This window comes from Megalobrama amblycephala, linkage group LG8 (assembly GCF_018812025.1).
Source record: "Megalobrama amblycephala isolate DHTTF-2021 linkage group LG8, ASM1881202v1, whole genome shotgun sequence".
Taxonomy (NCBI): Eukaryota; Metazoa; Chordata; class Actinopteri; order Cypriniformes; family Xenocyprididae; genus Megalobrama; species Megalobrama amblycephala.
In genome coordinates this window covers 29,974,099-30,002,044 of record NC_063051.1, presented here as the reverse complement: position 1 = coordinate 30,002,044, position 27,946 = coordinate 29,974,099, and the positions used below count along the sequence as shown (strand labels likewise).

Genomic DNA, 27,946 nt, shown 5'->3' with positions numbered 1-27,946 from the left:
CTGCGTGGAGCTGCGGTGCAAAACTTTGTCCCCTACGTTGCATTCCTCTTGTGATGCCTTCTGGTTGTGACAGACTTCTGTGCTTGCTGTGGTTACTGTTGCACAAGCATGGTTCTTGAGTTTGGAGCTCACTTGGTTTCTTGGTGAGTGATGGGTAACCAGGATAGTGTTATCTGGTACTTCTGGGTTTTCATTGGGGGTTGGTTGTGAGAGACCCCTTTGTTCTGTGTTGTTGTAGAACAGGTGATCGTCATCTCCATTAGGAAGGTGTGTCAGATGATCACTGACCTTCCGTTCCATCTCTAGTCATAACGAGGATGACTCATCGTTGTGTTCATCCATGTTTACCTTGTTTCCGATGAACACTTTTAGTTGCCTCATCAGTTGTTCCATGTCTTCTGAGGTAAAACTGTCTTGTTCTTGAGCGTAATCATTGCTGTGCTTAACTGAGTGTTGCCGAGGTGGGTTTCGTCGTCGATTACCCACATTGGATACCTCCATAGAGATCCAACGCAACTACCACTTTTAAGGTCCAAAAAGGTAGGAAAGTCCTAATTAAAGTACTTCACGTGACTCCAGTGGTTTAACCTCAATTTTATGAAGCAACGTGAGTGCTTTGTTTGCGCCAAAAAAAAAAAAAAAAAAAAAATATTACCAATTTATTTATAAAATATTATTACCCAAAGCATGTTCACGCAACAATGTCAGCTCTCGCAGGAACACAAAACACATGCTTCGTGGTGCTCTCGTGAATACATGTTGCGGATCATATTCATAAATAAAGTGGTAAATGCATTTTTACATTAAAACTAGCACTTTGAACTAAAGTAAACAAACAGATTCAATGTGCATCCTGCAGGTTAACAGGTTTTAAGCAAACGCTGTTAATATACATTTATTTAACAAAAAACTATAAACATTTTAGAGCTATAAAAATTTGCAAACTGAGAGAAATAGACAGCATATGCTGGCTATTTTAGACAGTTCACGTTAGAAAGTAGTCTACGGCTAATAATAAACAGCACTTTAACATGATCTCTAACTTAAGCAGACAATTTTAATACAATTTAGCTAATAAAACGAAACCATAAACACTTTAATTCTATAAAAGTGTGAACACTGAGATAAATAAACAGCATATGCTGGCTATTTATACAGTTCACATTAACAAGTAGTCTATGGCTAATAATAATACCACTTTAATATGATCTCTTACTTACAGGGTAGGTGATTTGCTTCAAAAACATTTTTTATTATGCTGGTTGAAAGTCTTGATAGAATCCCGATCTATCTTAGCAATCACTAAGTTAAGTGGTCTAAATGTATTTATACACTATATTGCCAAAAGTTTTGGGACGCCTGCCTTTACGTGAACATGAACTTTAATAACATCCCATTCTTAATCCATAGGGTTTAATATGTAGTTGGCCCACCCTTTGCAGCTATACCAACTTCAACTCTTCTGGGAAGGCTTTCCACAAGGTTTAGGAGTGTGTTTATGGGAATTTTTGACCATTCTTCTAGAAGCGCTTTTGTGAGGTCAGGCACTGATGTTGGCAAAAAGGCCTGGCTTGCAGTCTCCGCTGTAATTAATTCCAAAGGTGTTCTATCGGGTTGAGGTCAGGACTCTGTGCAGGCCAGTCAAGCTCCTCCACACCAAACTTGCTCATCCATATCTTTATGGACCTTGCTTTGTGCACTGGTGCGCAGTCATGTTAGAAAAGGAAGGGGCCATCCCCAAACTGTTCCCACAATGTTGGGAGCATGAAATTCTCCAAAATGTCTTGGTATGCTGAAGCATTAAGAGTTCCTTTTACTGGAACTAAGGGGCCAAGCCCAAACCATGAAAAACAACCCCACACCATAATCCCCCCTCCACCAAAGTTACACTTGGCACAGTGCACTCAGGCAACCACCAAACCCAGACTCGTCCATCGGATTGCCAGACAGAGAAGCATGATTTGTCATTCCAGAGAGCACGTCTCCACTGCTCTAAAGTCCAGTGGTGGCGTGCTTTACACCACTGCATCAGACGCTTTGCATTGCATTTGGTGATGAAAGGCTTGGATGCAGCTGCTCGCCCATGGAAACTCATTCCATGAAGCTCTCTACACACTGTTCTTGAGCTAATCTGAAGGCCACATGAAGTTTGGAGGTCTGTACCTATTGACTCTGCAGAGAGTTGGTGATTTCTGCTCACTGTGCGCCTCAGCATGCACTGACCCTGCTCTGTGATTTTACGTGGCCCACCACTTTGTGGCTGAGTTGCTGTTGTTCCCAATTGCTTCCACTTTGTTATGATACCACTAACAGTTGACCGTGGAATATTTAGTACTAGGGGTGTGACGAGATCTCTTGTCGAGGTGAAAAGTAGTCTCGTGATATTGCCATGACAGAGTGTTAGGATGATTAGGAAAGAATATGCCACCGCTACGTTTACATTACGCCTCCACTGTCGTTTTGCTTTGTATTTAAATAAAAAAACATTTAATTCAGTTGGATAACGGTCGCCGCCACTCCTTATTTACAGAGTTACGCACAATCCGGAAAGTGAAAGTATACACAAGCGCGCATTCAAATGCGATTTCAATACCCCGCATTTTGAAAGCGGCTCCCTGATGAATACAGATATCTCTCAATATGAAAGCTATTTTAGGCTGGGCAGTGTAGTTGTAACCATCTCTTAGCTCTGTATCAAAGAAAAATTTGGTCTTATTTGCACTTTGAATATTGAGAGAGTGTGATTATGGTTGCACTTATTGTAAAGTGTTACCATAAAAACAAATAACAGTTTTCTCTTAATCTTATTAAGCACAAACAATAAGGTTTCATTTGTTAACATTAGTTAATGCACTGTGAACTATCAAGAACTAACAATGAATTACTATTTTTATTGACTAACATAAACAAAGATGAATAAATACTGTAGCACATATATTGCTCATTGTTACTTGATGTTTGCTAATTAATGTTAATAAATGAGACCTTATTGTAAAGTGTTCCCATTTTTATTTATACTGTTTTTATTTCTATGATCAGTTTGTGGAAAGGAGTTCAGTTAGGAGGTCAAAAGTTGTAGAAGCTCATAAATCATGTACAGTAAGGTCTGAAGAGACTGAAATCATACAGAAAAGAAGTCAGTCAGTTGAGTTAGCAAAACCTTTTACAGTACTTGAGTATTGTTGTCTTTTACTGCATATGATAATTCATACTAAAAAAAGTATGTTCTATATACTATGAATGTGTGTAGTATAATTGTAATTCGGATATACTAAATCCGCCATGCTGTCATTATCATGTGACATACCAGTGTCAGTTACGTCGCTTCCCTGCCATTCACAAATCCTCTCCTGTGGCCTCATGAAATAGAAAAGTGCCTGAAGTAGTAGGCCATCCGGGTACTTTTTACCTACTGTTTTATAAGTACTGTGAACACAGACATACAGTACTTCTTTTGTCACATACTGTTTTTCGCCTACTACATAGTAGGGAAGTATGCGATTTCAGATGCAGCCGTGGTGCCTTGATCTGTTGTGATCTGTAGGCATTTCTCAAAACCAAGTTCGCAAAGTTCAGACTTGCGTCCTTGGTAGTTAGGACTTGGCAAGTTCGACTCAGGAGAATGAACTCCCGTGGACGGGAGAATACAAGTCCGGTGATTCTGCAAATGGCACAGCAGTGTACTTAATAACGTCACTCAGCTCGCTCTGGCTTCTCTGGTTATCTCTGTTTGTATATTTTAGCCAACAATAAAATGAAATGTGTTATAAAACACCACTCTGCCTCTTTTTCCTTTTATTTAAAAAAAAAACAAACACATATTAATAGCCTCAGGCAACAAGTGATAACTGCAATGTCTGCATATATTGAACAAAATGAAATATTAAACAACCCCGCCTCTTTGCGTATACATTTCAGAAATATTAAACATAATGCTGTTTGTGCATACTCTGATTATCTTCACTGTAATGAAATGAAATAGGCTATAACATAAAACACAACCCTGTCTCTTTTTGTTAAATGTCAGTTTTAATGATCAATAATAGCCATTATAAAAGGTATAAGAATATACAATAAGAAATAAAGCAAACAATTCAGTCAAGCGTACAAAATCAGTGCTTTAGTATGATACAAAAGTTAAATAGCCATTTATAAAGTTATGAAACGTCACGTTGCCCTCAGCCAAAACGGAGTCAGCGGCAAATGTCAGAAGGATTAGCCGAGGCTGCCTCCGGCTGGGTACATGATCGCCTGGATCTCACAACTCCGACAACGTCAGATAAAATTTTCAGAAAAGCGCTATCTTTATCAATAATCCACAAATTTGAGCTTTAAACCAGCACATTCTCACCTGAAAAACTCTTTAAACTACATATCATGACATAATAACAGTAATATGTTTAAATGATGCGGGTTTTCTCTTTTAATATTGAGGCTTGCTGGTTAGTGCGAGATGCATTCTGGGATACCTGGCTGTCTCAAGTCTGCACAAGTCACCTCTTGATGCATCCTCGATAAAAGGGGCAGATCAAGAACACATCCGGGGATTTGAACTGTACTTGGCTAGATGCGAACTTTGAATTGGAACAGTACTTGGACAGCGACTGATGACGTTTCACAAGTCCACAAGAACACAAGTACAGACAAGTACGCATATTGAGAAATGGCTTGTCTCTCAAGCTGATGATGTCAGTTGGAGGGAGGCATGGCCAGGCCAATTGATCACGCCCAAATTTCTTGAGCCCACCCCCATGTCAAAACAATGCCATGAAGTAAAATGCACAGAAAAGTGAAAACGGTATAGCAAACTCACATTTGACTGGAATGCAGAAGAAAAAGAACATTGTAATTTAATTAGTAGGTGTGACCATGGAAATATGTTGCAAAATCATTGCTGCAAAAAACATCTGCTGCAGAGATAATAGGATCAAAGTTCTTAAGCTTCTTTTACTGTCATTGATTTTTTGCAATTAATTATATCAAATAATTATATCTTTATTTTGAATAATTTGTCATTATTGTGATGTTTGTCGTAGGTGACCGCTTTTTAAGAGATGGAGCCTGTGATGCAGACCAAAGTAACAAAATGCATTTTTTTTAGCTAAATATACCAGGACAACAAATAATTGTTTTGCATCTTTTTTAAACAGACAGTTCACATTAAGATTCAACAAACACAAAGCTGGGATCATATTGAAATGTAGTCCAGGAAGATCTTCCATTACACTATGTATTTTCTTCCAGTATGGCACATTTTATCACATTACCAAAAACAATGAATGAATATACCTTTATCTATTTTACAATTGCTACAGGCCTGTAGCATTGATAAACAGCTTCTAAATACACATCAGTGTAAAATATAACCTATTAAAGGTGCCATCAAATGAAAAATTGAATTTATCTTGGCATAGTTAAATAACAAGAGTTCAGTACATGGAAATGACATACAGTGAGTCTCAAACACCATTGTTTCCTCCTTCTTATATGAATCTCATTTGTTTAAAAGACCTCTGAAAAACAGGCGACTCTCAACATAAGATACGCCCCCAATATTTGCATATGCCAGCTGGCATATTTGCATATGCCAGCCCATGTTCAAGCCATTAGACAAGGGCAAAATGTCTGGATGTGCACAGCTGAATCATCAGACTAGGTAAGCAAGCAAGGACAATAGCGAAAAATGGCAGATGGAGCGATAATAACTGACATGATCCATGATAACATGATATATTTAGTGATATTTGTAAATTGTCTTTCTAAATGTTTCGTTAGCATGTTGCTTATGTACTGTTAAATGTGGTTAAAGTTACCATCGTTTAGTACTGTATTCACGGAGACAAGAGAGCCGTCGCTATTTTCATTTTTAAACACTTGCAGTCTGTATAATTCATAAACAAACTTCATTCTTTATAAATCTCTCCAACAGTGTAGCATTAGCCTGTTAGCCACGGAGGACAGCCTTAAACTCATTCAGAATCAAATGCAAACATCCAAATAAATACTATACTCACAGGAATGGATGTATGCATGATGAACACTTTGTAAAGATCCATTTTGAGGGTTATATTAGCTGTGTGAACTTTGTGTTTGCTGTTTAAGGCAGTTGAGAGCGTGCAGGGGCGAGGGAACGGGAGATTTAAAGGGGCCACACACTTAATCGGTGCATATGTAATAATGGCTCAAAATAGGCAGTTAAAAAAATTAATAAAAAAAAATCCATGGGGTATTTTGAGCTGAAACTTCACAGACACGTTCAGGTGACACCTTAGACTTATATTACATCTTTTGAAAAGGGGTTCTAGGGCACCTTTAAAGAATTTGAAATTGAGCACATGGATCCCAAGGGAAGTACATTTAGGGTACACATTATCACATACAACAGTTCAGTCATTCACTTCAATGGTTTGATCAATGTCCTTTTCCCAGGCAGCCTTTAGTCCTGGCAAGGCAGAGGTGTATTTGCTAGACATGATGTCATATGTCCTTGATATTGATCCCTTAAGCAGATTGGATTCAGTAAAAGGTCTTCAATATCTGTTATATCCATTCTTAACTCTCTGTTGTCTATCTTAACTTTAAAAAGTGTCACAAATTAAGATATTTGTAAAAATTCGACTTTGGAACTTTATATTGCTCCACAATCTGTTGGAAAGACTTTAGAGTGCCCTCTGAAAATAGACAAGATATTTGAGAGATTCCCAGTTTCAGCCATGCCAAAAGCCCAATATTTAGGAACTGTTTGCAAATATTAACATTCTGTACATTTTTGTATGTTACTGCTAAATATCTAATGTTTATGTAGCTAAAAGCAAGTTGGATTTTCACTCATGGTTTAACAGGATACTGCCAGGCACAAAGCTGACAATTTCAACGCCTACTGTATAACTGAAAACAGAAACAGATCAACAATTTGTCATTTATGTCAGATTTGTACTCTTGAATATTATAGTACAGTATGTTCATCATCAATACTGAGGCCCTTAAACCAAAAGAGCTAAAGCACTATACTGACTGGTTGTGTTTGAACTCTCTCTCTCTCTCTCTCTCTCTCTCTCTCTCTCTTTTCTTTCTGTCTGTCTGTGCACCTGCCTCTCATTTTCCCTGCTGTGACTTAATGACATCCTTCTCATCACAGCCACTTCAGCTCTGCACTGCAGTCTTACACCATGCTGCCATTCATTGCCCAAATTCTCTCTCTCCTTTTAGCTATCTTCATTGCTCCTTCCTAGTCTTCCTGTCTATCATTTTTCATAATTTGCATTTATTGGCTTGTGTCTATCTAATTTATGCAGCTTGTGCTCTCTGGATTCCAAAGGCATAAATACTCTATTTTTTCTCAGCTGCAAAGTGTACCCATGGGCAAAATGTTAATGAAGAGTGATGGCTTTGGTGATCATGGGCCTTAGAACATTTCTAGTGTCTTGTAATAAACTGATAAAAACATGTCTTAGTTTCTGAGGTCAGTATGAATCTAAAATTTTTATCACTACTACAAATTCTAATAAATAATATTTGTTATATTCTACATATAATTAAAACACAAAACATACAGCATAATATGTAAAGAAACTGGGTCATTCCGTGTCAACTCGGCATTTTTCAACCCCGGCATTTTTTCTGTACAAAGACAAACATAAATAGTAATGAAAGCCAAATTATTAAATGTAACAGATGTATATTTACTGAATAATTCACTATTTTGTAGAAGGGGGTCAAAATGTCCATTTTCACCTGAGATGAAGCCAATTTACAGAAAGCTGGCAGCATCATTATTTTATTTTTACACAGAGATTGGTAGGTCTATTAGTAAAATCCATACTTTGTTTCATTATATGCCAACAGTGACAGCTCAAAAATGGCAAAAAAGTACCTTTTTTGCCTCAGGTTTGCATGCCTGTGTCCAGATTCAATCACCACATCAGTCCTGCCATCTACACCAGATCTGCCCACTCGTTCACAATCACCAGAATACTGATCACCTGCACCTGCACACCATCATCAAGTCACCCTACTTAAACTCACATCGTCTGGTCTCGTCTACGTCAAGACCACACAGACTCACCTTGTTTCCTTACCTGCCATCCTGTTTCTGATCCGGTCTTCGTTTTCTGCCTGCCATCATGTTCGTTGTTCGTCGGATCCTCCAGTCACCTTCACCACCAGCTTTCTTCCTGCAACATACAAAGACCTCAGTATCTTCAGTTAAGTTCACCAGTAATTTCCAGTAACTGCCACATTCACCTGAATTGTACTGTTGATTCTGCTGTAATATAATCAGCCTTCTTTCCAGTCGAGCTTTACAATGGGCTCAATATCTCTGGCAATCAAACGCCCTGGTTACCAACTCATCTGCCTTCACTGCACATTTTAAGGAGGTTTTATTTGGACAGACAGTTTCAACGCTATCCATTCACGATCAGATGTACAACATTTGTCAAGGCTCGGATTCTGTGAGTGCTTATGCTTTACATTTCTGCACCCTGGCTGCCTCCAGCAGATGAAATGAAACTGCTCTTCTCTCCGCTTTTCGTCAAGGGCTTAATTCTGAAATCCGACATTTAATGGTGATTTATGATGATGTCATTGGACTTGAATCCATCTAGAAAACGATCAGAGTGTTACAACGTCTCTCCGCCTGTGCTGCTTCACAACTCGCTCTGCATCCTCCGCCCGTCGTAACACCTGTCACCCTTCCAGCACCTAAACCATTGCAAGCCGATTCCTATCACCTCACACCTGTGGAGCATCAGCAATAAATTCAACATCATCTTTGTCTATACTGTGGGGGAGCTGGCTGTCACGGTTCATGGATTCATTTACTCGCCCTCATGTGTTTGTTGTGTGTGTATGTGTGTGCGTGAATGTTTGTGTGGGCGTCACCCATTATGGTCTGACTGCGATCTGTTGCCAGCCGTGTCTTGTTAGTGCTTGTTATAAAATGTGCGTCTTTATGTCGTCTTTGTCAGTTCGTTGCAGGCTGTCCCGGTGTCATGATCTCTGTTTTGTCTCTTCCTGGTTCTCGGATTCTGGACTATCGTCGCGTGCCCTGCTTTCTGGGTTGGATTATCCCTGGATTCTGATACCCGCTGCAGCCCTGCGCCACTCTGCTCGTTACCTCGTTACATGCCACCGTCTCTGCACGTCACAGTCTCTGCATCGACTGTCCATTTGGAGTGAAGTTATTGTACAGCGAATTCTGTCAATAAATATTGTTGTACTTGCACTTGGATCCTCTGTCTGTGTTCATTTCCTGACACTGGCCACCTTATCACCACCTGTTCTGTTCGATCTCCTCGCCCAGCGATTAGAACTATACAACTCTTTCCCAAAACTGCTCCCTTGACAAGAACCACAGTACATATCTTAACATGTCATACATCTGTTTCAGCACAAGCTCTCATTGACTCCGGCTCAGTGGGGAATTTCATCTCTCACCACCTTCTTCAAGAACTCCACATCCAAAGGAAACTCTGTAACCAAGACTTAAAGGTCCAGACCATCCTAGGAAAACCGCTGGGTTTTCTCCCCCACACTGACACTCCACATAGGCCGTCTCTGAGATATCGTTTATGGTGCTGGAAGGATCCACCATGGATATTATCCTGGGACGCCAAAAACTGATCAACTGGAACACTGGTGAGATTCTTAAATGGGGAGACTCGTGTTTCCAATCCCGCCTATCTTCTGTAACCAGAGTTCCATCTCCTCTGTCATCAGAAGCCACCACAACCACGCTCCATTTGAATTCTACCTCCATTGAAAGTCCTGACATGGTGTGTGAAGAAGAAATACCTCCTGAATACTTGGCATTCCAGGATGTTCAGCAAGCGGATGGCAACCCAACTACCACCTTATTGGCCATGCCATGGGACTGTGCCATCGACCTGCTACCTGGGGCTACTCTGCCGAAAGGTAGAGTTTACCCATTGTCCATCCTGGAACAGAAGGCCATGGATGAGTACATCCAAGAGGCACTCGAACAGGAATTTGTCCATCAACATCCCCTGCTGCTTCAAGCTTCTTTTTTGTGGCCAAAAAGGATGGAGGCTTGTGCCAACTTTTACCGGCGCTTTATCAAGAACTACAGTCTACTCAGTTCTCCACTTACATCCCTTCTGAGAAACCAGCCCAAGTCTCTGTCTTGGACACCATCTGCCACCAATGCATCTGCCACCAAAGCCTCAAGAAAGCCTTTATCTCTGCTCCAGTCCTTCGCCATCCTGAAGTCGGAACAGTATTGCCTCAGTGGCAGGATGACTCACAATGCCTCCATCCATGTGCCTTCTACTCCAAGAAGTTGTCTCCGGTAGAGCAGAATTATTATCTTGGCAATTGTGAGCTGCTGGCCATAAAGCTTACCTTGGAAGAATGGAGACACTGGCTGGAGGGAGCCACCCATCAGTTTGAGGTCATTACAGATCATAGAAACCTGGAATACTTACGTGAAGTCAAACGTCTTAACCCCCACCAAGCTCGATGGGCTCTGTTCTTCACAAGGTTTGACTTCATTGTTACGCACTGACTTGGTCACAAGAATGTTAAAGCTGATGCACTTTCACGATTGTATCATCCCGATCCTACACCTCAGTCTCCTGAGACCATTCTCCCTCCAGCCATGGTAGTCATCCCATATAATGTCCCAGACAATGGTCTATCGATGATCAAATCCGAGAAGCCACCATCACTAAACCTGCTCTGCCCCTCATGGTCTTAGCTCACATGTCTCCGGGCTCTGGACACCCAGGTAGTCAGCGAACCCTCTCGCTCCTTTGCCAATGCTACTGGTGGCCAATGCTAGTGTCTCCTGATTCGTCAAGTGTTGCTCAGTCTGTGCCATCACCAACATCACCCCAACCCCCCATGCCCCAATCAACTACCTGCTGGAAAACTGGTCCCACTACCCATACCACAACATCCCTGGTCTCACCTCAGTATAGATTTCATGACTGACCTACCTCCATCAGATTCTCACACCTGTGTCTTCGTCATGGTGGATAGATTCTCAAAATCCTGCAAACTCATCCCCATGAAAGGTCTGCCTACAGCCTTCAAAGCAGCCAAAGTTTTTTTCCAACACATCTTCTGCCACTTCGGTCTGCCAGAGGACATAGTCTCTGACCGAGGACCACAATTCATCTCCTGAGTGTGGCATGCCTTCTTCAATCTCCTTGGCACCTCCATCAATTTATCCTCTGGTTACCATCCGGAGACCAACGGCCAAACTGAGCGCAAGATCCAAGAGATCGGGAGGGACCTGAGGTCATACTGCCACCAGAACTAAAACAGCTGGAGCTGGTTCCTCCCCTGGGTGGAGTACGCCCAGAATTCCTTCCAACAGTCCACCACTGGGCTTACTCCATTCTAGTGTGTGCTGGGATTCCAACCACCATTGTTCCCATGGTCCGGTGAGGCATCTGAGTTTCCAGCTGTTAACCACTGGTTCCAGCAAAGCGAGAGGGTATCGGACTCAGCTCATGTACATCTTCAGAGGGCAGTGCGAAGACATACTGTAAGACATACTGATGCCCGCAGATCCGACACTTCCCGTTATCTACTTGGATAAAAGGTATAATAATAATAATAATAATAATAATTTGTTACATTTATATAGTGCTTTTCTGGGTACTCAAAGCGCTTTACATATGGAAGGGGGAATCTCCTCAACCACCTCCAATGTGCAGCATCCACCTGGATGATGTGACAGTAGCCATATGGCGCCAAAACGCCCGCCACACACCAGCTTATTGGTGGAGAGGAGACGGAGTGATGAAGCCAATCAGTATATGGAGATGATTAGGAGGCCATGATAGACAGAAGCCAATGGGCAAATTTGGCCAGGATGTCGGGGTTACATCCCTACACTACACTTACAAGGACATCCTGGGATTTTTAACGACCACAGAAAGTCAGGACCTCAGTTTAACGTCTCATCTGATGGACAGTGCTTTTTGACAGTATAGTGTCCCCATCACTATACTGAGGCATTAGGACCCACACAGACCACAGGGTGAGCACCCCCTGCTGGCTTCACTAACACCTCTTCCAGCAGCAACCTAGTTTCCCATCCAGGTACTAACCAGGCTCAGCCCTGCTTAGCTTCAGTGGGCAACCAGTCTTAGGCTACAGGATGATATGGCTGCTGGTTGGTATGGTTGTCCACCTGGGAAATTCATCTTCACCTGCCCTGCTGCAAGCTGAGTCCCTGCTACATGGGTCCCTTCACTTTGCAGAGGCAGCTCAATGAGAACATATCTCACCTTCATTCCATGTATCCCTACATAAAGCTTTCACTGAACCTCCCCTCACAGGATCTGGTGACAATGGCGTACCTCCTCCTCCTGATATCAATGAAGATTCCAACTACCAGGTCTGGGCAATCCTCAACTTGTGACGACGGGGAAACATCCTGGAGTACTTGGTCGACTGGGAGGGATACAACCCTGAGAAACACTCTTGGGTAATTCAAAACGACATCCTTGACCCATTGCTCCTTACCCAATTCCACCGAGACCACTCTGACCATCCTACTCCCAGAGGCCGTGGTCGTCCCCGTCGTCGTTAATTCCAGTCGTCAGGAGCCGCCCGTGGAGGAGGGGGTAATGTCACAGATTCAGTCACCACACCAGTCCTGCCATCTACACTAGATCTGCCCACTCATTTACAATCACCAGAATACTGATCACCTGCACCTGCACGCCATCAAGTCACCCTACTTAAGTTCACTGTTCACTCCACCACATCATCTGGTCTCGTCTACGTCAAGACTACACAGACTCACCTTGTATCCTAAACTGCTACTTACCTGCCATCCTGTTCCCGATCCTGTCTTCGTCTTCTGCCTGTCATCCTGTTCGTTGTTCATTGGATCCTCCAGTCACCTTCACCGCCAGCTTCCTTCCTGCAACATACAAAGACTTCAGTACCTTCAGTTAAGTTCACCAGTAATTTCCAGTGACTGCCACACTCACCTGCATTGCACTGTCGATTCTGTTGTACCTGCAAATAAACTTAAATTGTTACTTACCTCGTCTTCATCTGTGTCTGACAGCCTGTAACTCAAGAAGTATTAAAGATATCGTAATATCCTTTTAGATTCTGGTTTTTAAACTTTCCTTTTGGTATCTTCATTTTAAAGGCCCTCAATGGTTCCCAGAGATATGGAGATCTTAATGTGGCTCCATGAGTAAATTAGGTAAAATGTACACATTTTAGTGGTCAAAAACCAATGTGGGTCACTTTGCATACAGCTGATACTTTTTTTTTTCTTTTAAAGAGAATTATCTAAAGAACAAATAATGTTAACTAAAAATATATAATTTCTTTTGTTTATTAGTATTGTTTGTTTATTTTATCTGTTTATTAGTAATTATTAAGCACGTATTAATTCTTTATTCTGCATGACCTTATTCTACATTCTTAATCCTACCCAATACCTAAACTACCTTACTAACTATGCTTTTTTTAATGCTTTATTCTGCATGACCTTATTCTACATTCTTAATCCTACCCAATACCTAAACTACCTTACTAACTATTAATAAGTAGTAAATTGGGAGTTTATTGAGGGAAAAGTCATGTTCCCTATACTAAAGTGTAAAAGTCTGAAATTCACGTCCAAAATTTTCACACGTTTAAAAATAAATACGACTTCACATGGCGTCAATCACGTCTACACACTGCCTCCGAAACTTTCGTCCGTCATAAAAAAAAAATCGGATCAGGTTCGATGTTCTGCGTTTTTTGCATCCGTGGCATGCATTTTGAGAGACGTTTTGACAATTCAGAGCCACCGTACAAACGAACGCCAAAATCCCAAAAGTTGATCCATGTCGTCTACAGCACAAAGCAGTAGCACTGTATGACAAACAAAGTGCGGAATACAAAAAAACAGCAAAGCAAAGCATCAAACTGAGCCACTGACATCCTGAAATAAACTTTGAAATGCTTGGATAATCACGCAGCTCCTTGATGAGGTGGAACACTCCTTTCTCTCTATGCAATCTCGGGATTGGATGAACCCAATATTTCCTCTTTCTTTTTCTCTTTTTAAGAAGAGAGAGGACAACTAAATCATGTTCACTGCTTCAAGACTCCATTTTGTATTGTTTTGCGAATTTTTTTGCAACGGATTAATTAATATGCATCGGACTCAGTGTGCAAGGTCTCTGGGCATGGCAAATTTTTAGGATCACGAATACGAAAAAACGCATACGAAAATTTCGGACTCAGTGTGCAAAGGCCTTTACCCTTAATATCCTTCTAGACTCTCATTCTTAATAAACTTTTCTTTTGGAATCTTCATTTTTAAGGCACTATATATTTCAGTCCCATAGATATTGTCCAAATTGTTGAGTTTGTAATTCAAGAAGTGTTAAACATATCTTAGTGTCTGTGACGCAGACTGATTGGGATCCATAAGCGGTTTATTAGTAAGCAGCAAACTCACAGTACAGCCAGGCATGGGTTGAATCACCAGAGTAAACAACAGTGTCAGAGACAGTCCAATAATCGTGGTCATAACCGGGCAAGAGATCGGGGCAATCAACAAACAATCAGAAACGCAGTCCAGGCAAACAAAGGGTAACAGGCAAGCGGCAAACAATCCAAGGTCAGTAATCCAAACAAGGTCGATACACAGGCAGATAGAAAACAGGGAATAACGCTCAGAAATTGTTGCGGGGCAACAATGTGTGTGTGTGTGTGTGGCTTAAATAGCTGGCTGACGTGAAACAGGTGCGTCGTAATCAGGCCAGGTATGTGGGCGCTGGGATTTGTAGTCCAGTTAGTACTCGGGAGAGTGAGACCTCCGGTGGCCGATCGAGGGAACTTCGCTGGTGTTTGTGACAGTGTCATTTTAGATTCTTGTTCTTATGAAACTTTTCTTTTGGAATCCTCATTTTTAAGGCTCTATATGGTTCAATCTCATAGATATAGGGATGTCAGTTTGGTAACGTGTAGTTATGATACTGCGTATTTTAACTCTTGGTAGCTTTAGAAGCAGGTTCAAATGAACAAAATCCCATCTTCCAAATATCTCTAAAATTAATTAAAATATAGATTCTTATAAATGCACTTTTGAGAGCAAGTTAATGTGCCTCAACAACCATTTTCAACTTAAAATAATATAGTTACTGGCATGCAAAAATGTATATTTATGGCACTCAGACAGGTATGTTCTATACAACTGAGGTGATAGAAAAACACGAGATACATGGTAACACTTTATAATAACTCACATTATGATCGTTAGTTAAGCATTAGTAAATAGTTAATTCATCATTTATAAAGCATTATCACTACATTAATAGACATTAGTAAGCAGTTTATAAATATAGCTATAAATTCTTGTTCTTGATTTATAAGTATATCTATAATGTGTTCAATAATTGTATTTTTTATACTTAATTTAGAAATGATAAATTGATCATTAAGAAAGTACTACATTATTTACAAACCAGTTATTTAAAAGTTGTCAGTAGTTCATAAGACCATTTACAAAGTGAAAGTAAATGGTTGGCGCTGATAGCCAAGTGGTTAGTGCGCTGGCACATGGCGCAAATGCGTTCACGGCGATCCGAGTTCGATTCCCAACTGCCCAATGCTTTCCTGTCTGCTCTCTACTGTCCTATCTGAATAAAAGGCACAAAAGGCCCATAAATATAAAAAAGTGTAAGTAAATGATTAATAAACTATTTAAATCTACATTTATACATATTATTTAGGCATAGTTACCCAGTGTTAATAAATGCTTTATTAACAAATATTCCTACTATAATTCATGATTAATTCAGTGTCACAGACACGCCAGGCTTCACAGTCACCCAATCACAGTGCACTCCCTCACCAGAGTACTGATCATCCACACCTGTCACGCATCAGCATCATCATCACGAGCACTACAAGAGGCACTCTCAAACACACAGTCACTGTCCGATCTCATTAACGCATACCTACCTGTTATGCTTACCTCAAGGATTCCTCTAACGAATACTTACCTGTCTCCAGCTTTCTCCACGATTCCTAGTGTTCTCCGTGTCTCCAGTGAGTGTCTCTGTGTCTCGTCTGCTCCACGCCTGTCTGCCATCCACTGAGAAAACAAGATAAGCATCAGTTCCACGTTCATCATCTGCCACGAAATATACCTGCATTCACTCACCTGCATAATCTGGTTGTTCAATAAACATCTACAGTACTTTCACTTTACCTGTACTTTACCTGTGTCTCCGTCCCCTTCTGTATGTAACAGAAGACCGGACCAAAACCGTCTGAACAACCATGATGAGCACTCCTGATCCCTTTCAAGACCTTCGCCGCATGCTCACCAGCACCTCCACAACAACACCACCACCACCAGCGCCCACTTCCGCATTCCGTGCTGCATCTCCTTCGCCATCTGCGGTAGCCAGTCCCATGACCAAACCGGCGCCCTTCTCTGGCTTGGCGGAGGACTGCAACGAATTTCTGCTTCAGTGTTCGCTGGTCCTGGAGATGCAACCGCACCTGTCTCCCAACAACAGTTCTAAAGTGGCCTTCATAATCTCTCAACTTGACGGAAAAGCTCTTCGCTGGGCAGAACCACTCTGGTCGCAGAAAAATCCAGTTGTTCAGTCTTTGTCAAGCTTCACTGCCCATTTCAAGGAATTCTTCGGAAAGCCAGCTTGGGACTAGGGAAGGGTACTGAAACACGGTATTAAATTGGCCCCGGGGCTAAATTCTGAAAGACCGGTGTATCGATAAGCTCTGACGTTAACGGTTCTGCTATCGGTACTGGAGAAATTATAAAGAAAATACACGTACATTTATTATTGCTATATAGACATTATCTTGTGAATTCTATCTTGCCAGAGTCGCCAGCTGTGTCTGTATGCAATAATATTAGGACATTTGTCTATGATGCATTTTTGCTTTCGCAATCCAGAAGAGGAGCGACAGCGCGCACACAACATTTAAACCCTGTTTAATGGTGACGATGGAAGAGAGAACTAAACAACTAAACATCTGCTTACACTTTAGGACTGTGATTATTACAGCTGTAATTTTTCATTCTGGATTGCTCTTAGCAAAAAAAAAAAAAAATCCTTCAAGTTCCATATGCGGAGTGGAATGAGAAGGGTCCAGCATTAAGACCGCATTAAGAGCAATAATTCTTATTAACTGCTATTGTTCTTGATTTTTTTATTGTTCTTGATTTTTATTTTTTATATTAGGCTATATATGCTATTGTTACAACAGAGACACGGAGACTGAAGTAGAAGCAATCCAGTTAAGTATTTATTCACAAGTTGTAGAGCACAGAGTGATAGCCAGCAGATATAGCGTGATGAGAGATGAATGGGATATAATACTGTCCTTTTAAACTTGCAGATGCTGGATGAGAGATGCAATGGAGGGAGACGATGGAGACACTCACACACACAGGTAGGTTTGCACACGGGGAGACCAGGAGACGAAGGAGATGAAGGAGATCGCTGGAGCAGGTAGGTAAGTCGTTTGGGAGTCCTTAAGGTAAGCATACATATGTCGTAGTGCGAACGAGACCGGACAGTGAGTGTGTGTGAGTGTGGTGGCTTTATGGTGCTGGTGATTGCAGAGTTAATGACGTGCAGGTGGCGGTGATTAGAAGGCTGGTGATTGAGTGCGTGGGTACTGCAGTGAGGTGGAACCTGACGTGTCTGTGACAGTACCCCCCCTCCCACGGCCCGCTCCTGAGGGCCGCGGACCTCGACGCCGTGGTGGTCGTCCTCTAGGTCGTGGGGCAGGTCTGTCCGGGTGATTGGCGTGGAAGTTCTGTAATAGAATAGGATCAAGGATATCATTCTTGGGCACCCATGAGCGTTCCTCGGGGCCATAACCTTCCCAGTCAACGAGGTATTCGAGCTGACCACCACGGCGCCGGGAATCCAGGATCTCATGAACCACGTAAGCTGCGCCGTCCTCCAGGATGAGTGGAAGGGGGGCTCGGCGGCTGCCACGTCAGGTTCTGTGGAGGGAACAACAGAAGGGTGGTGAGGTTTTAGTAGAGAAACGTGGAAAGTAGGATGAATTCTACTATACTGTGCAGGGAGTTGGAGACGGTAAGTGACGGGGTTGATCTGCCGAAGGATGGTGAACGGGCCAATGAAGCGGGGACTCAGCTTCTTGCAGGGCAGACGCATCCTGATGTCCCTGGTGGACAGCCAGACCTTCTGCCCCGGTTGATAGACTGGACCGTCGGAGCGCCGAAGGTCGGCTGTCCTCTTGCGTCTGCGCAGGGCTCTCTGCAGTTGGTGGTGAGCTGAGTCCCATACCCTCTCGCTCTCCCGGAACCAGTAGTCGACTGCAGGGACGTTGGAGGGTTCCCCATCCCAGGGGAACAGCGGGGGTTGGTAGCCGAGTACGCACTGGAAGGGTGTTAGTCCAGTTGTGGCTTGACGGAGGGAGTTCTGTGCGTACTCGGCCCAACCCAGGTACTGGTTCCAGGAGTTCTGGTGGCCGTGACAGAAGGTACGCAGGAAGCGGCCAATCTCCTGGATCTTCCTTTCCGTCTGCCCGTTCGACTGAGGATGGTATCCAGATGACAGGCTGACGGTCACACCCAGGAGGGAGAAGAAGGCCTTCCAGACGTGGGAAATGAATTGGGGTCCTCTGTCGGAGACTATATCTTCAGGTATTCCATAATAGCGAAAAACATGGTTGAATAGCATCTCTGCTGTGGCCATAGCAGTAGGTAGACCCTCCAGGGGTATCAAACGGCAGGACTTAGAGAAGCGGTCTACCACCACCAGGATGCACGTGTGACCGTCAGACTCAGGGAGATCGGTGACGAAGTCCACTCCCAGGTGTGACCAGGGTCGCTCAGGAACGGGCAGAGGAAGTAGCTTGCCGGTGGGAAGATGGCGTGGACTTTTGGAAATGGCGCACTCCCTGCAGCCCTGCACGTACCTTCTGACGTCGTTGGCCATGTTGGGCCACCAGAAGCGTTGTTTGAGCAACGAGAGGGTCTCATTGACCCCCGGGTGACCAGTGCCAAGTGATGAGTGGGTATTGTGCAGAAGTGGAGTGCGACGTGCCCGTGTGACATATTGCAAGCCTTGGGGGCAACCCGGCGGAGTGCGTGTGGAGGCATTGGAGGAGGGAATGGTTTCTTCAGACCACTGGATAGGGTTCACGAAGATAGACTCCGGCAGGATCTTTTCAGGCTCTTCGGGCTTTTCCTCAGGGGAATGGATACGAGACAGAGCGTCAGCTTTAGTGTTCTTAGAACCAGGGCGGTAAGAGATGGAGAAATTGAATCTCGAGAAAAACATGGCCCAGCGAGCTTGGCGAGGGTTGAGTCTTTTGGCAGCCTTCAGATATTCGAGGTTTTTATGGTCAGTGAGAACTTGAAACGGATGAGTAGCCCCCTCCAACCAATGCCTCCACTCCTCAAGGGCAAGCTTGACGGCCAGGAGTTCGCGGTCACCGATGTCATAATTGACCTCCGCCGGGTTGAGCTTGCGGGAGAAGAAGGCGCATGGATGGAGTCTACTTGGCGTCCCCTGCTGCTGTGAAAGGACCGCTCCCACTCCGGTGGTGGAGGCGTCCACTTCCACGATGAATGGTAGGTCCGGGTTAGGGTGGACGAGGAGGGGAGCGGTGGTGAAGGCTCTTTTCAAGGTCTCGAAGGCGTTGGTGGCAAGTTGGGACCAGGACAGAGACTTGGGCTGGTTACGGAGTAAGTTGGTGAGTGGACTGACGATGGTGCTGTAATTCTTGATAAATCTGCGGTAGAAGTTGGAGAAACCTAGGAATCGTTGGAGCTCTTTGATAGTTGATGGAGTGGGCCAGGACTGGATAGCAGTGACCTTCCCCTCGTCCATCCGGATGCCACTGTGGTCAATGATGTATCCTAGAAACTGGACGGAGGGCTGGTGAAAGGAGCACTTTTCAGCTTTTAGGAAGAGGTGAAACTGCCGTAAGCGTTGAAGGACCTCCGCAACGTGGTGGCGATGTTCGGCCAAGCTCCGGGAGTAGATGAGGATGTCATCAATATATACCAGAACGAACTTGTGGAGAAACTCCCGGAGCACCTCATGAATGAAATCCTGGAATACGGAGGGGGCGTTGACCAGGCCATACGGCATGACGAGATATTCGTAGTGTCCGGTGGGCGTGACAAAGGCGGTCTTCCACTCGTCCCCCTCACGTATCCGGATGAGGTTGTACGCGCTGCGGAGGTCCAACTTGGTGAACACAGTGGCACCGCGGAGATGTTCCAGGGCCGCTGGGACGAGGGGAAGTGGGTAGCGGAATTTGACGGTGATTTTGTTGAGGGCACGGTAGTCGATGCATGGCCTCAAGCCTCCGTCCTTCTTTGCCACGAAAAAGAAGCTTGAAGCAGCAGGGGAAGTAGACGGGCGGATGTATCCCTGTTCGAGTGCCTCTTTGATGTATTCCTCCATGGCCTTCTCCTCCGGTAGTGATAGGGGGTAGATGCGTCCCCTAGGCACTGGTTCACCCGGTAGCAGATCGATGGCACAGTCCCATGGCCGGTGTGGAGGAAGTTTGGAGGCGCGCTGCGGGCAGAAAACGTCACTGAAGGGGGCGTAGTCCGGGGGAACATCCACGGAGCGTTTCTCGACAGGGCTTTCGATAGAAGTGGCGTTCATGGAGAGAGACTTGGAGAGTGGAGACTTTGGAACAGGAAGCGCTGGGAAACAGTCGGGAAAGCAGTGATCGCCCCACTTCAGGACTTCGCCCGTGCGCCAGGAGATGGTGGGATTGTGTTGTTCTAGCCACGGGCGCCCTAGAACCACGTCAGCGGTGGATTCCTCCAGAACCAGCAGATGTACCTTCTCAGAGTGCAGGATGCCGACACAGAGTTGAAGAGGTCCCACATAATGACGGATGTTCTTACGGCTCAGGGGTTTGCCCGTGATGGAGTGGATTTGATAGCAAGTCAGAGACGGGGAGACCTTGAGGTTGAGTTGTCGGCAGAGGGCACCAGAGATGAAATTTCCTGCTGACCCTGAGTCGAGGAGCGCCACCACTGGAACAGAGGTGTTTGCAGCAGTAAGGATTACAACAGTAGTGAGTGGTTTCATTTTCTGGATAGAGGGAAAAATTGCACTCACCACGGGCCGAGGAGGACGGGTTGGGCATGTAGAGATGACATGCCCCGGTAATCCACAATATAAACATAAGTTCAGGGTCAGCCTTCTTTGTCTTTCATTTGTGGTGAGACGAGAATGATCAATCTGCATGGGTTCGGTGGCTGGTTCTGGAGGGCTGACGGGTTCGGACCGACGGAGGAGGTTGGTGATGGTTGACTGGCCCTGGTGCTCTAGGAGACACGACTGCATACGGGACCCCACGCGAATGGCGAGTTGGATAAAGCGTTCAAGTCCAATGGAGTCCTCGTATGCAGCGAGATGCAGCCGCATATTGGGTTCCAACCCCTGACGGAATGATGTGATGAGAGCTTGTTCATTCCATCCGCTGGTGGCGGCTAGCGTTCGGAACTGCAAGGCATATTCGTTAACAGAGAGATTACGTTGTTTTAGATTGTAGAGTTTCTCACCAGTCGATGAATCCGTCAGAGGTTTCCCGAAGACCTCCCGGAAGTGAGAGACGAACGCCGAGTATGATCTGACCACAGGGCCTTTTTGAGTCCACAGAGAGTCTGCCCATTGCAGGGCCTTACCTTGCAATTGCGAGATGATGAACGCTATTTTAGCCGCGTCGGTGGTGTAGAATTGCGGCTGCATCTCCAGAACCAGTTTGCATTGGAGAAGGAATCCGCTGCATTCGGCCAGTTTGGCCATGGGACTGGCGGTGAATGCTGGTGAGGAAGCGGTGCTGGCTGGTGCTGGAGTGGAAGCGTTGCTGGAGGAAGATGACGATAGCTGTGGTGTGAGTGCTCGGCGCAGCGTGTCCACGAGCTCTTGAAACGGGTCGTTGGTGCTCATACTGTGAAGTTGTTAGGGTCCGGTCTTCTGTTACAACAGAGACACGGAGACTGAAGTAGAAGCAATCCAGTTAAGTATTTATTCACAAGTTGTAGAGCACAGAGTGATAGCCAGCAGATATAGCGTGATGAGAGATGAATGGGATATAATACTGTCCTTTTAAACTTGCAGATGCTGGATGAGAGATGCAATGGAGGGAGACGATGGAGACACTCACACACACAGGTAGGTTTGCACACGGGGAGACCAGGAGATGAAGGAGATGAAGGAGATCGCTGGAGCAGGTAGGTAAGTCGTTTGGGAGTCCTTAAGGTAAGCATACATATGTCGTAGTGCGAACGAGACCGGACAGTGAGTGTGTGTGAGTGTGGTGGCTTTATGGTGCTGGTGATTGCAGAGTTAATGACGTGCAGGTGGCGGTGATTAGAAGGCTGGTGATTGAGTGCGTGGGTACTGCAGTGAGGTGGAACCTGACGTGTCTGTGACAGCTATGTACTGTTTAGTGATTTTGATATCGCAGACTAAAATACCGGCAGGAATAAATATTTTGGCTAATTTACTCATTAAAACCAAAGGTGTTCATCAGTGATTGTACATCAAGAGCAAGGACACGTTGTGTGCATTTTGTTTTGTGCTTTTACCAGACCGAAACGCTCGATTGTCTGCGTGAAAACTGCTTGTGTGCACGAGCGCCAAGAGAACTGATAACAGCAGCAACGAGCACTGGCCATGATTTCAGAAACAACACATTCCAGCGGATAGATCGCCTCTTATTTAACACAGACCTATATCTTATCGAATTGAGATATTTCTTTCTTTTTAGGTACAATTATTCGCTGAGTTTAAGTTCACTTTTGAGACGTTTCAGATTGTCGCAGAGAGACAGCTGAAAGCGCACCCCGTTTTTTATTTTATTTTATTTTTCAAAAGTACAAGGTTTTGTTGTTATTGTGAGCGTACACAAATAAAAGTAGACCATTTGTAGTCTTGCATCAATCTGTAGGCTATCGCCAAAAATGACGGAAGGCCTGTTTTAAGTTGTTTCAGCTGTCATGAGGAAAAAATCCATCAGAACGCGCCGACGCTTTCGTCGGCCAGAGGGATAAAAATGTAACCAATTTAGTTTCATATTTATATTTAAATATTGGGTTATTGCCTTTTTTTTTTTTTTTATTTCACCTATGTTCATTATGAAAAGGGAATAGCATGACGGATGCGCAATGTCGGGAGACATGCAGCGGGTCAGACATGAGTTTGACCACTTCATTAAGTTTTGTTTTATAGTAAGTCTTTCTTTAAAGTGAATTTCGTTTTGTAGAAATTGTATCTTAATTTCAATCAATGTTTCATCAACCAATTGCCTATATTTAATAATTAGGAAGAAAAGCAAGAAAGTTGGGTGTGGAATGGATTGAAGTGCGTAACAAACGAAACCATTTTTCCGCGGCCTTTAAATAAGGCTGAATCAATATACGTCTTTTTTGTTTTTATTAAATTTATTACTTTATTACATGTCTTAATTACTTAAATAATTGATAAGATGTTTTTTGGTCGAACAATATATTTTAGCTGGTCTAGTTAGACACAAATTTGCATAGTGGCTTATTGTGAAAACTTTTTTTCCTACCACACGCCAAACTCATAACATTTCTTGCAGATTTAAAAAACAAACAAACAAACAAACAAACAAAAAAACAAAAAAAAACACGACGCTCCGACTTTTGAAAAATCCCTCCTCGCTCCAGTCAAAACTTCGCACATACTCTGCTCGGCAGCAGCAGACGCTGGCAAACGCGCGGGGGGAGGGTTGATCCCATTCGGAACTTCTGCAAATCCCCATAATACAAACAAATAAAGAAACTTACTGCAAATACTCATAACAGAGTCTAACAATTGTGTATTTCGTCAGCTTATTTCATATGATCAGATCAGGATGTTAAAATTAACAAAAAGCACCAGGATTGCACCAAGATTGTCTGTATGCAGTAATATTAGGACATTTGTCTATGATGCATTTTTGCTTTCGCAATCCAGAAGAGAGATCGATCGCGCTCACTCAGAGGAGCTACAGCGCGCGCACAACATTTAAACCCTGTTTAATGGTGACGATGGAGGAGAGAACTAAACAACTAAACATCTGCTTACACTTTAGGACTGTGATTATTAAGCAAATTTTATTTTTGATTTCGATTTTGGCTTCCAAGGATCAAAAAAGAAGATATCTGAGGTAAAACTATTAAAAACTAGTTTCATCTAGCACACCTTCATTCTCTTCACAGCTGTGCGCATTCATTCCTCCTTAAACCCAAACTTAACGTCAGAATTGATGTTGTAAAATACAGTCTTTACTGTTGCTAAATTGCGGTGAATGTTTGATCATTATTGTCAACTTTTTTAAATGCTGAAAGCACAATAATTCGCGCATAGACGCTGTTCCTCAGGCTGAATTGTGTGCGCGCTCGCTCCAAAGTGGATCGCAAATAGACAAACAAATTACACTTTGGGCTTGAGGTGCACGTCCAAACAATCAAATACTCACAAAAGTATGTTAAAATGACCGGAGCGTGTTTAGCTACTAGTTTATATCGTACATGTACATGAACAGCTCAGAGAAAATCCGATGTGTGTTAATATCTATATCTGTCTTAAAGTGACAGCAGTCACCTTCTGACGATTATGCCATCAATGTTAATCAAACAACAAAATGCAAAGGAAAAAATCAATTACAGCTCTTCTTCTGAATATAGTTAGCTTTAATAAGCATCAATGTATTAATTCATACTGTGAAAACCATGCAGTGTTATTTCACATTTGGTTACTTAGATTTCTTTTATAGGCTAGGCCTATATTACTTACCTGAACACATGAACAAATGAAAGCACTTTATTCAATTTGTATCTTTGTTTTATTGTATTTGCCAGTTTGTTTTACTTTGTTTCTTTGTTCATGTTCTTACTGTATCTTATATAAAACACCAAATATATGTAATATAAACACTATATAATATAAAGCAATGTTAATTCAGCAAGTTTCCAAAATTTGGTTGATTTGACATGGAATGACCCAACTGTAATTGACACAATATTAAAGCAATTACAGTGCTTTTTTCTTTTATGAAAAAGCCACAGTTTGTGTTACTGGGTAAGAGAAATCATACCTTATCATTTGAAATGTTCACTTGGAAGTGTACTACACTCTGGCTACGATATTAGATGGTCTTGTTTCTCTGTTTCTTAGATTCTTTGTAAACTTCCCCTCAGCAAAGCAGTACTTCAGTCAGTTCCAGGACATGGAAGATCCAGAAGAGATGGAGAAAAACTCTCAGCTGAGGAAACATGCCCGTCGTGTCATGAATGCCATCAACACAGTTGTGGAGAACCTTCATGACCCAGAGAAGGTTTCGTCTGTGCTGGGACTAGTGGGAAAAGCACATGCCCTCAAATACAAAGTGGAGCCAATGTACTTCAAAGTAAGAAAGATAAGATTTAAGGTAATGATTTTGCCCACTGACACAAAGTGTTAAGGATTGCAGTAGCCAAATGATTAAATATCTAGGATGCTAAAACCAGGTTGAGAAAATAATTTTAATAAGGGATGACTCATGGATTAGAGGAGTCATGTTTTATGTTTTATTTCTAGCTCTTACAAACCTTAAGGTTTCAGTAATTGTTCTCTTCATGGCACTTTTTTTTTTTTTTTTACAATTGCTGTGAAAACATACATTTTATTTTTAATGTGCAATAAATTGACTACTTTTTTCAGGCTTTGGAGAATTTTCAATTCATATAGAAAATTAAATGTGACATCAGAATATATGTAGTTGTTGTGATCTAAAAAATTCACATGTATTTTCAAGGGATTAGGGTGTTGAAGTGGCAAAGTTTCATCTGGCATGCATTAGTATATGGAATTGTTTCTGGAGATAAATCACTAAATCACTTCCTCCAAGGTTATTAATAAAAATGAAGACACTTTTGTTAATTAAGACACCTTTACCTATACCAATATGCACTATAAGGCTGGGGAAAGCTAGATCCCTTACTAAACCAACCAATGATCTCTTTGTGTTCTCTTTCAATCCTCTTTCAACATTTTATTTTATTTCTTTTCACAACAGATCTTAAGCGGGGTTATTCTGGAAATACTTGCAGAGGATTTTGGAGAGTGCTTTACCCCGGAGGTGCAGACATCCTGGACCAAACTGATGGCAGCATTATACTGGCATATCACAGGGGCCTATACTGAGGTGGGGTGGGTCAAACTCTCCAGCTCAGCGGTCTGAGCAGGTCTGGAGCATTTGTCCCCACTGCACATGAACATTAGTTGTGAACCATCAGTTTGGCAAGCCAAAGGACTGAATTATGAAGAAAAAAAAAAAGAAATATAATCGGAAAGTGAAGCTGAAATCTAAAATGTTTATCATCATAGTTTCATCATTCTCTTTCACATTATTTTATGCATAATATTTTTAGTATATATCATTCCAACCTCTAAGATGTTGTCTGTGATGTGAGGTGTAATGGTCTTGTGTCTTTTAGGGCTAGTATCTTGTGTTTCAATGTAAATCAAAAAACAAATCACAATTGAACACAACACAATTCATTATAATATTGCACCTGAATCATATTACCTACTAAATCCCAATTCTAATGAATAGCATAAACCTGCTGTTCATTTTTCAACTTTATCAAGAGTGCTTGACTCTTTCTCCAAACTGTAAGCCACACAAAGTCTTGATTTTGTAGAACATTTATAATTTTTATTTAACTTAATCTTATTGTTTCTCACATATTAGAGGTATAAATTAATAAAAAATCAGTACAAGAAGTGACCCAGTATTCTTAGATCTGCACTTTAATGATGTATCAGACCCTAGAGATCATAACTGCTAAATTAACTCCATCTTCTCAACACAAAACATTCATTTCAAAAATAAAAAATTCATTATTATTATTTATTGCTGATCAAAGAAATAGAATAGATAAAAATACATATGCATTCAAATGCATTCTCAGACACACTCACAAACGCACATTCGCACATTTCAAATAATGGTGCAATAATACACAAATATCTATACCTGACTCTAGAATTTATATATTTCCCAAAATCACACACACACACACACACACACACACACACACACACACTAAAATATAAGCTACAGGACCTAAGCAGAGGGATCACATAACATGGATGTTCTTTGGTACACTTTATATTTTTCTAAGTGTTACAGTTTCTGTATCTAAATTTAGTAAGGTGTATCGAGTATCACGTTTTTATTTTTGTTTGTTGTTTTTACATAATAATCTTGTCATACTACTTCATAAATACAAAATAAATTTAAGATATGAGTATGAATATAATAAATACTATCTACAAGCATGTGATGTGTCATCTGTTATTACAAATTATACAGCCTTTGAATTCTGACATTAAGAAGTCTCTCTTTTCTTTGACTTCTGCCACGTGATGAGCTACCCGTCAAGTGATCTTCACTCTTAGTCTCAATCTGACCAACAAAACACTTCATACATGTCTCAAAATAATCTTGTTACACCATAACACTGGAAACAATTCTCATTCAGAAAACATACATGTCATTCCTAACACAACAAGCAGCATGACAAAAATGATGAACTTTGATCTTTAAAGATTGAATGATTTTTCACATAAATCAGTATTTCATTACAGGATTATATGGAATTACATTTGATCCAAAAAATAATAACTTAAAAAAAAAAATAACTTTTCAAAAAAACTAATAAAAATATTAATTGAAACTGAATAAAATGTCTTTGAAACTTAAAAAAATAAATCGCAGGCAAAATGTTTGACTTTGTTTTTAATACACTGCATGTTTTGCTAACAGTTTCTTTTCTTTCTTTCACTGATCTTTACTTACAAAAGCATTTCCAGAGGTTTCATTTATGCTTCTGAAGTTTTCGTTTACAATCCCAGAGTTCCCTTTCAGTCGGTCACGTTCGACGTACGTCAGTAGTGACCGACGAATTGGG

At 42.2% G+C, this 27,946-nt stretch overlaps 1 protein-coding gene across 2 annotated transcripts in view; it reads left to right on the top strand.

Annotated features, from left to right (window-relative positions):
- cygb2 (cytoglobin 2) overlaps positions 1–27,314 on the top strand; it is a 47,543-nt gene extending 20,229 nt beyond the window's left edge. The window contains exons 2-3 of one of the 2 annotated variants that reach the window (XM_048200460.1): positions 25,167–25,419; positions 26,047–27,314. In XM_048200460.1, the coding sequence (XP_048056417.1) occupies positions 25,167–25,419; positions 26,047–26,211 (418 nt within the window). In that variant the 3' untranslated portion in view covers positions 26,212–27,314. The remainder of the gene's footprint in view (positions 1–25,166; positions 25,420–26,046) is intronic. The other variant, XM_048200461.1, reaches the window with a different exon arrangement.
- Positions 27,315–27,946: the final 632 nt, after the last annotated feature.